The sequence below is a fragment of the Micropterus salmoides genome, unplaced genomic scaffold (genome assembly GCF_014851395.1).
Source record: "Micropterus salmoides isolate LMB-PRFRI ecotype aquatic unplaced genomic scaffold, ASM1485139v1 Ms_hic_scaffold_21, whole genome shotgun sequence".
Taxonomy (NCBI): Eukaryota; Metazoa; Chordata; class Actinopteri; order Centrarchiformes; family Centrarchidae; genus Micropterus; species Micropterus salmoides.
This window is the reverse complement of record NW_024041262.1, coordinates 25206425-25216781: the sequence shown is the minus strand read 5'-3', so window position 1 is coordinate 25216781 and position 10357 is coordinate 25206425. Positions and strand designations below refer to the sequence as shown.

General features: G+C 39.3%; 1 protein-coding gene across 1 annotated transcript; it reads left to right on the top strand.

Moving 5' to 3' along the window:
• Nucleotides 1-869: 869 nt before the first annotated feature.
• LOC119915615 (cytolytic toxin-alpha-like) lies at nucleotides 870-10351 on the top strand. The gene is given in 8 exon segments (XM_038735229.1): nucleotides 870-1223; nucleotides 3274-3451; nucleotides 7600-7699; nucleotides 8057-8842; nucleotides 8845-9183; nucleotides 9186-9503; nucleotides 10040-10187; nucleotides 10189-10351. Coding segments are annotated over 6 exon segments (1812 nt in total). The 5' UTR covers nucleotides 870-1223; nucleotides 3274-3451; nucleotides 7600-7623; the 3' UTR covers nucleotides 10334-10351.
• The last annotated feature ends 6 nt before the right edge of the window (nucleotides 10352-10357 follow it).

Genomic DNA, 10357 nt, shown 5'->3' with positions numbered 1-10357 from the left:
CAGATGAATCAGCAGAAAAGCATGGAACATAATCTGGGCCCGGGCCTTCTTCCTCCTCCTCCTCCTCCTCCTCCTCCTCCAGGATATCATCTGCTGCCACGCAAATGTTGTGGAGGATGCACCAGCATCATTTCCTCCACAATGTTGAGGACTGTGGCTAGTGGCATATCAGATGTCTGCGGGAGGCTCCACAGGCAGGCCAGTGGACTGTGAGCTGAACCTCAATTTCATGGCTCCATCGATGGCCTTTTTGCTGGGGCAGCATCTGGACCAGCATGTTGATGCTGTTCCTGGACAGCCTGAAGGCTGGTATCAAGTCACCTGCAGAAAAGAACATGACGAGGAGAAGCACACTGTCATTTATTTGCACATACCTTTGTAAGGGGCCCTGGTCCTGTTAAAAAAACTTCAACATATTTCTAAAGATTTTATCATACTTTATTGTCATGGATTTGGGTTGGTTGGGTGTGTTTCGGCCTTGTTTTCTGTGTTCATTCCCTGCCCTTGTGTTGTTCTCTGTAGTGTGTAACTTTTGTGATTTGTTTCTTCATCATGCTTCCTTGTGGTTTTGAGTTTTACTAGTGTTTTACAAGTGGTCTTGTTTTACTGTCTGTGTTCCTTGCTTTGGTAGGTTTTGTCAGCTATGCACTAAAGTCATCTGTGTTGTGTTTTTATTTTGTGATTTCATGTCTTGTTTATTATTGGAGGTTTTAGTTTGTAGTTTTGTCTGCCTCATGTCTCACTGTCTCTTTGCTTCCTGTGTCGGTTGTCTCTGATTGCTTTTAGTGGATTCACCTGTGTCTTATTAGTTGCATCCTCGCCTGTGTAGGTGATTTACCCCTTCACTCTGGGCTAGTTCATTGTTGTTTTCACGTGTTCAAGCCTAGTGTTCTCCTTGACTGTGTTCTCTAGTGTTTCTTGTGCTTTTGTGGATTTATTTTGGATTGGAGCCATTGCCTTAACCGGACAGGAAGTCAGTTTGGATTTAATGGTCATTTTTGGAGAATTACAGTGACATTCAATTAGGTCACCTCCTCCCTAACCGAAATTGCACTGAGAGAGAATTTATATGGTCTCGTCCCTATTGCTGCCCCCTTTCAAAGGGAGTGGTTACATCCCCCATGGGGTGTTCAGAGGACAACAGGGGACGCTGGAAACAATATATTGGAAAGGGGGGCGCTGAGATGCTCTTTGGGGACGTTTGTTGAGTTAAAAATGTTAAGGTGAGTTTACACCAAAGATTCACAACAATACGATTTTAAACTTTCAACTACGTGGTCTGCAACATTAAAACCTGCCAGTTTACTTCACTGCGATTCACTGAGATTTATACCTGATCACAGGTGTTGTTACTTAGTTTCGTTTCCCCCCTGCATTATATTATTATTATGTTTACATATTTTGAATTGTCAGAAACTTTCACCAGAATGCAGGAAATTAAGTCTAATGCTCAAAACGTTCTGGGGGAAGAGCTCCAGGCCCCCTGCTTATTAAGTTCACACACAGTTTCTGGAAGGAACATTCACTTATATATCATTACTATTCACATAGCTTTTTTCTTCACTGGGACAGTAAGAAGTACATTGTTATTCATTCAATTATGTGCTTTTTAAAAAATGTTTTTAAATACAAAAATAACAACTTCAACAACAACCAACAAACAATCAGCAATAAACAACAATATTCAAGGCAAGTAGCCCACATCTCTTTTGATGGGGGGCAGTTAGGGACCTGGGTAATGGATGGGGGGGCTGGCCCAGAGAAAGTTGAGAACCACTGTGTTAGAGTGAGGTTAAAGCTCAGGAAAATACAGTCTTGTGACACACAATTGTGCAGTATGCAGACCAATGTGCGTGTAAGTCACTTTACATTTGTACAGATGACACTTCTCATTGATTCAGGTTGAAAGGACTGTTGTAAATTAAGTTTATTTACGATAGCACCTTTTACAAAGCAAGGTCACAGTAAACAGAACAAGAACACTTGAGCGATAACATCTTAAAAACACACAAGATTACACACATTAGACAGCACGAGGCAAAGGCCAAAAGAGTCTTCAGCTGCTTTTTAAAGGCGTCAGATACCACTGAATGTACGTCTGAAGGAAGAACGTTCACAGTGTCGGAGCCTTCACTTCAAATGCATAGATGATCATCCCTAGCTCAGGTTGTGATACAACAGATCTGAGTTTGGCCATATTTCTGAAATTGAAGAAGCATGTAAAATGATTTGACATGTTGGTCAAACACATGTTTGACACGCTGCTACTCCCAAATGTATTTTAGCTGTGTGAAAAAGTTTTGTACTTGTGAAAATGTTTTGTACTTTTACATTCAAATGTGTGAATGTGTAAAAAAGTTTTGTACCTGTGAAAATGGGCCAGCCCTTGATTCTCGGCAACCCTAGACATAATTAATTAATCAAGAGTCATCCATTTTACTCATCCTGTGATGGTGAGAGGCCCATTGAATAAGTGATGAGCACATTTAAGTATAAAAAACAGTTCAAAGTGACTTTTGTATGTTTAAGGAGTCATGATTGTTGAGTCTAAACAATTACAGACAAGTCTGGAAAAAACAATGTGTTAGTGCTTTAGGAAGTCACAATATAAGGCTATACTGTTAGCATGATGTTACCTCTAAACTGCTTGGTGAAATAAGTTTGTTAAAATGGCAGGAAATGGGGTAATTTGAGGAAAGTTTAGCCAGTTTTTTTTACTGTAATACTTTCTGTAATACTCATTTATTCCAGCATCCACTGCACTGTGCTTCATCGCACTGTGTGCATGCATGTATGTGTACCTGTATATTACAGTCACTCCTGCATCCTTTGCACTCTGCTCACTGCACTTTCGATTGTGACAAATTTCTGCATCTGAGACCTTTGAGGCCTGGGTCTATAAAGGGGAATGTGTGCATGAAGTATGCAGTCAAAGTCCAGTTAAAACATAAACATGTATAATAAAGTCTGACAGGAGTGAGGGACAGAAGCACAAAACCAATTAGTGCACAAACTTCTCCAGATTGCAGAAATGAAATGATGCAAAAAAGATTCTGGGGTCACATATTTCAGCATTGAATATTTCTTCAAAATAGTGTTAAAATATCTTCTCATCTTGTTATAGTGAACCCAATATTGTGCGTCATCACATCTCAGAGCTAAGTGTAATGTCACACCCTAATCTGAGACATTGTGTCCCCACCCCTTTTCAACACAAAGTGACGCCCTTGACACTACCTGCTTCCTGTCTCATTATTTCCCTGTTCTTTACAGAAAAAAATATCTGTTACAAATGGTAGTTGTCATGTCTGGAGGAGTGTCATGGGAGGAGGCAGCAGAAAAGAGAATCTGACAGGATATAAATCTTGCAGCATCACAGAGCATCAGAGTTCCAGTTCCAGCTGGAAGTCAGGAAGACTCACGCACAACTTGTCTGTTCAGGTGCTGACGGGTACGGTAAGCTTATTGTCTCGTTTCCCGTGCTTGTGTTTTACTAGTAGGGCTTTGTTTGCTAAACCCAGTTAAATGTGTTAGATTCTTTATTACAGTGGCTAATTATCTGCCATACCTTTAATCTGACAGTAGTCCTGCTAAAGCTCTTACAGTCCTCTCCTTCTCCTGCTCTCTCTTCCTTTGTGTCCCAAATGTTTAGTTGTTCCTCTGCCTCCTTTAGTGATAATGGTATATGTGAATCATGTAGTTTATCAGCTTCTGATTCTGCAGCTAAGGAAAATCTTATTTTACATTGCTGAGCAACCAACACCTCTTGTTTAGGCATTTCAGGTAAAGCCTTGACGCTGTAAACCCACTTTCAGGTTTGCTAAACATATTATTGTACTTTGAAAATGGAGAAAAGCTTCAAAACCAGAGGAGATCTTTTAAGTTTTAATCGATATAATAATGAACAGGATACTTCAGGCATAGGTAAGACCACAATAAGGACAACTGGTGGGCTTTGATCAGGACCTGGTCCACTGCGGTCTACATGTAAAAAATTAATTTAAATTGTCCTTTTTTGTATTTTCACAAATAGAATAGCAGTTTGACAAATCTGAAACTGGCAAAATTTCCTTTAAAGCTGAATTTAAGATGGTGATTCCATTTATATTTAAATTCCGATCTCAATATAACGGAGGACTCCAATTCTAACTTTTGTCTCTTCCAAACTGATTTTGTTAATAGTGCTGCATGGTCACTGTGAACAGTCGACTAGGGCTGCGCAATTATTTTCAATTGATTAATGATTTTTTTTTATTAATCTAACAACTGATTCATTGATTTTTCTTAAGATTTTTTTACTACTCTATTAATTACTAATTAATTAAAAATTAATTTATCAAAAATACAAATAAAAAACGTGTTTGATTATGAATTTAATATTTTCTTAAGTCACCTTGAAAAACAGACACAGAGATCACGTTAGAATAATAATAATAGTAGCAAATCTTAAAATTTGTCTAATTTCTAATTTTAGACTCTATTTGCCAAATGCCTGAAAAATACTGGCCCTCAAACTCAAAAGGATTTCTGTGATTAATTTAAAATCTGTATGTCAGCTCTTTAAACAAATTGGAGAATCAGTATTTTACTGAAGTACTTGACTTAAAACTCAAAATGGTTCTGACGTGGATTTATTGGTTCTGACAGAGAGGATGAGCTTCAAGCCCTGCTTGTGTTATTTAGAAGAACATCAGTAATAAAAATGACTACCAATAATCCATTTTCTATTTCTATCAATGCATAATATGATTACGTATGCAGTCCTGCACAGGCCCCTGTACCTGTCACTGTTTTTCTGGTTCCATTGTCCTTCTCCTCCTCCTCCTCCTGCAGCTCCTCCTTTATCTTCTCATCCTCCTCATCAACATGACTGGGATCGTCATCACCCTGTACCTCTGCATCACCTCCACTGACCTTAACAGCTAATATATAAACAGACATAGAGATTCCTCCCTTATAGAACAACGTTGTCTTTGTGTGATAACACATTGTTGTTTATAATATATATAATAATAGACCTAATAAGGTCTAATAAATGCATTACTTATCACTTATCACGCACCTGTCTCTGTGCTGGGTCTTGCCTCACCTGCACCTGCCACATCACCTTTCCACCCAGAAAGAGGCCAGCTAATTAGGCGCATTTAGCTGCCTCATTTTTTTCAACTTAATTCTTAGATTTTCGGCACCACATGTTTCTTTTTCTTCTTTCTTTTTCTGTTGTGATTGTGACTCCACCCTGGGCTGAGTTCAGCCCCGACTAAACGTTTTGAGATTTGTAGGTATAGGTGCGAGCAAAAGAAGGTTACGAAGGAAATGTTTTATATTTTACTTTTACGGCCATGTTTAAGTAAGAAAATGGCTTAAACTAACTGTATGTATGACTATTGTTACAGTCAGTCTGGGAATTCAGGAACATTCATTTCGGTTGATTTCAGGCCGAACCGGCCAGTGGTGAAGAGTTTTTATTTTTCAGTTACTAATGTGTCACTTTATGATCCACCGCTGCGCTGGCCGGCTGCAGTGAATGCTTTCAATATTGAGGGGAGATTTGAGTGGCCCCTCACAACTTGGACTGATCCTTGTTTTTGCTGAAATCTGATTGGCTCAACGGCACAGATCAAAGGAGTCTACTTTCCATCTTGGGCGAGTTCAATCCTACACCATATGCCACACATTCATGCACTGCTTACATTGTTATTTCCACACCTCGTTAATTTTGTGTACTTTAGTTTAATAAATTATTCTTGTTTTAAGTTAGTATCTTGCGCAGAGGTGGAGTCACAAATTTGAAGACTTGCTTGACTAAAACAGACAAAAGACTTGACTTGACTTTGATTTGGTGTTCATGACTTGAGACAGATGACTTGAAAATTATTTTTTATGAAATACTTGCATTCGCTCATTCCAACATGTGCAGTATAATCCTGTAACCATGTGTGCTTTCACATAGCAGCCCCGATCTCCATAACTAGCAGTGTAGAAAAAGACCGTTAATGTTACGTGTACAACACAGACATTCAAGGATTATATTCTGATGACAGTAGAAAGGAAAGAACAGCGGTGTGCAAGGTCTGCAGCTCAAAAACACGACCACCACAATATTTAACTTCATCCATCAATATAGAACCTATAAATAAAGGTATGTTACGTGACTATAGGCACGTAACATACCTAGGCAAAATTGACACGACACACCTATGAAGCCTCATTTAACTTAACTTAACTCACGTAACTTAATACGCTGATCAATTGTATGTAGTTGTCTGCATGCATTTGTAAGTAAACTTTTTCAAGAGGAGACAAAAAATATATTACTTTTACTGTGTTTAAACTTATATTAATCAATTCCCGTAGCACTTATAGTGATTCTGACATTTGGGTTGGACACTTCAGAGTGTTATCTCTCAGAGAAGCCCAAAAAATGCAAAACTGCATTCAATTTACTTTGGATATAGGTGTGAATAGGTGTTTTGAGCGAATTTTACAGGAATGATAAGAGGTTACCGTTAGGCACGTTTCTATTACTCTACTTTTTTGCAGCCACATTTCAATTATCAGTGATGCCAATAGTAGACTAAATAATAGAAACATTTGTGTATAGTTGCTTGAGATTTGGACATGTGTTACTTACTCCCACCTCTGATCTTGTGTAAACTCTCTTTGGCTATGTTCAGACTGCAGGCCTTAATGCTCAATTCTCAATTTTTTCCCAGATCTGATTTTTTTTCCAGTGTCCAGACTCAGGTCACATTTAAATAGATCCAATCTGTATCGGATTTGGACCACATATGGCAGTGGCCCAATTCCGAACTAGAAAAGATCAGATTCCATGTGACTTGGCCTGTTCACACTGTCATAAAAGATCAGGTCTGAGTCACATATAGGCAAAAAATTGGATTTGGGTCACATTGGCCTGCAGTCTGAACGTAGCCTTTGTCACATTCCCTTAGCCAGTTTGTGATAATAACTTGAAGCTGTAGTATTTTGCAACAGAAAACGGTAGCAACTGGTCGGCATTAGCCAGCAAGCTAACATTATCTAACTTGAGCCAACTAAAGCACAAATTAACAATATAATTTGCATGCTTCGCAGTCATGTTAGTTTACTAGTCCAACAAGATGAAAGCCAACTTTGGGTCCTTTTTTTCAGTTCCAGATGATGACCCATGGTTTTACCCGACCTAACAATCTAATTCTTGTTTGGTCTGACGGGTTTCAGCACGTAAAACTTCTGTTGTTTTTATATCCTTATATCCTGCGTTGAAGTCTGTGTTGTGCAGGAACCTTGATGTTTTTTGGTGTTAGTGGACTCTATATCATTTGCTACGGTATTGTCGCTGTATGTACGGTTCAGAATCAGTAGGTGAGAGTAGAGAGAGGTGAGATAGCATGCATGCCAAAAATCCGACACGATTCTTTCACATAAGTAGTAGAATAGTGGCTGTTCCCAGAACCGGCAGGTCGTTGGTTTTTGATGTAAGGTTGCAACCCATTCACAAATAGGCAATAGAAAAGTAATTATTTCATGAGTGATTACATGGAAGTTTAAATGAAGTACTAACGGCCGTGTTGTCACTTACTTGATGTTTCTCAACAGGTTGGAGAAATATCTTCAGGTACCATGGAGATAGCTGCTCTGGGTCGACCTTTCACCCTAGGAATGCTCTACGATGCTCGGAAAGATCAACTAATCCCAGGTGAGACTTGACATTAACAGTCTTGACATTAAACAAATATTATCTCTGATTACATGAGCTTTGAAATAATTTCATGAAGCAGTAACACTATTTTAAAATACTCGCTGATTTTAGTGATGCTGATAGAGGAAGTTTTATTGTTGCATTGTTACACAGTCCTATAATTCCTTTATTAATTAGGTCAATTGAGACAATGAATCATGCAATAGTTAAATTAGCTGTTTAGAGAACTGCTGGCTGGATAAGAAGCTGCAACATGCAGAAATCAAAATGTTTATGATTAGCTTAGTGTGACTTTATATTAACAAAAGGATGTTCCTGCTTTATCAGATGACTGATGTTTTACATTTTTTATAGGTTTGACTTTGGATGATAAAACTCTAAAAGACAATACAGTTGTAAGCTATCAGCACGGCAGTGCATTTGAAATTTCTACATCAGACTCCATTGAATCCAAGTCCTTTCTGCTGGATGTTGATGCGTCTCTGAAGGTCAGTTTCATGAGTGGACTGATTGAAGTTGGAGGATCTGCCAAGTATCTGAATGATAAGAAGAAATCCAAGAATCAGAGGAGAGTTACGTTTCAGTACAAAGCCACCACCAACTTCAAGCAGTTGTCAATGATCGACCATTTAACCATGAGTACCAAACAGACAGATGTTATTCAGAAGGGCTCTGCAACACATGTAGTCACAGGCATCCTTTATGGAGCAAACGCTTTCTTTGTGTTTGACAGTGAGAAGTTAGACGCCAGCAACGTTCAGAACATCAAGGGCAAAATGGAAGCTGTGATAAAGAAGATCCCCTCATTTAATGTTGAGGGGAAAGTTGACATCAAACTGAATGAAGAAGAAAAAGCTTTGGCTGCTAAATTCTCCTGCAAATTCTACGGAGACTTCATTCTTGAAAGCAACCCTACAACATTTGTAGATGCAGTGAAGACCTACGTACAACTTCCAAAGCTGCTGGGAGAAAGTGGAGAGAACAGTGTTCCACTGAAGGTCTGGCTGATGCCACTGAAGAATTTAGTTCGCAAAGCTGCTGAGCTGGTGAGTGCGATCAGTGTTGGACTAGTGAGAAAGGCTCAAAATGCTCTGGAGGACCTGCATCATCTGGAAAAATTAAGCAACGATTTGCTGGAAGACAAATGGTTCAAGATTTTCCACCAATCAAAGAAAAGTTGAGAAGTTTCCAGAAACTGTGTCATTACTATGCAGCTAACCTCAGACAGACAATGGAGAAAAAAGTTCCTTCCATCCGCGATGGTAAAGAAGGCGAGAGCGAATTAGAAAAAGTCTTTGAAGACAGAAACAAGTCACCGTTCAGCCATGAGAAACTAACCAAGTGGATGGAAGATAAAAAGAGAGAAATCAACATCATCAGGTCCTGTGTAGAGATGATGGAGGGAACAAAGATCGTCCACAGTCAGTCAGAGCTGGACAGAGAGGTTCTTGGTGTAGAGGAGGCTCTGTGCTTTGTTTTCACCTCCTGGAAAGTGCTGACCCCTGCCTTGATGAAATGGCCAAATACTTTGAGTCAGTTAAGTCAGAATCTTCCAATGAAGAGCCGTGGTACTACTCAGATGAAGTTTTAATCAAAATGAGAGAAAAGGCCAAAGCTTTCCAGGATCTTACCAAAACACTGAAGAACAACAGCCAATTCTGTTTCCTCATAGCTGCCACTGAAAATAAGAAAAACACCGGAGCAACCATCTACCATTACAGGAAGGGCATCCTGGTGACTAATGCATTTTTCACCCTCCCTCCTGTGGAGACAATTGCCAATAAAAGAGATTTGATCTGGTGTAAGTATTTTATTTTCCCTGTTAGACTAAAACATATGACTCTCCAGAAACCTGATTTGCCGTAACTTTTATTACTCACAGAGTCCATTTTGAGGTTTCTTAGGAAAATAGTGTGGATTTTGTTATCGCTTACACTGAAATTGCTTTAAAAAGAATCTCAAGTACAAAGTTCTCAGTTAACAGTTATCTGAAACGTGACAAGAGACACAGCTACACACTGATTATGTTTGTCTGCTGGTTTAATATTTAACAATGTGTTGTTCAACAAGCTTATCTGATGTGTTTATGTGGAATCTAAATCTGTCAAATAAATGTAGTAAAAAGTATATTTATTCCCATCTGAACATTGTACTGAAGTACAGTTACTGAGTAAATATTACTTTCCTCCACTGTTTATATTAAGAACATATGAGCATGTGAGTGAATGTACAAAATATGAGTATAACCTTTAATATATGTTCATAATAATCCACAAATGTAGCTTGTGAACTAGGGAGGGATGCTTGTAACGATGATGACGTCTCGTTCTCCATCAGATTCCTGTGATCTCACTCTGGACCCAGACACAGCGCACAACCACCTCACTCTGTCTAAGGGGAACAAGAAGGCAACATGTGGAGCAAGGCACTCGTATCCTGACCTCCCGCAGAGATTTGATTATTACGCTCAGGTTCTGTGCAGAGAGGGTGACCGGGCGCTTCTACTGGGAGGTGGAGTGGAGTACTGGCTCGTTGAAGGGGTTGCTGTTGGTGTCACCTACAAAGGCCTGTTTAGGAAAGGAAACTTTAGCCAGTGTGGGCTTGGACGCAATATCATGTCCTGGAGTTTAGACCACACAGGGTCCCCACCAAGTG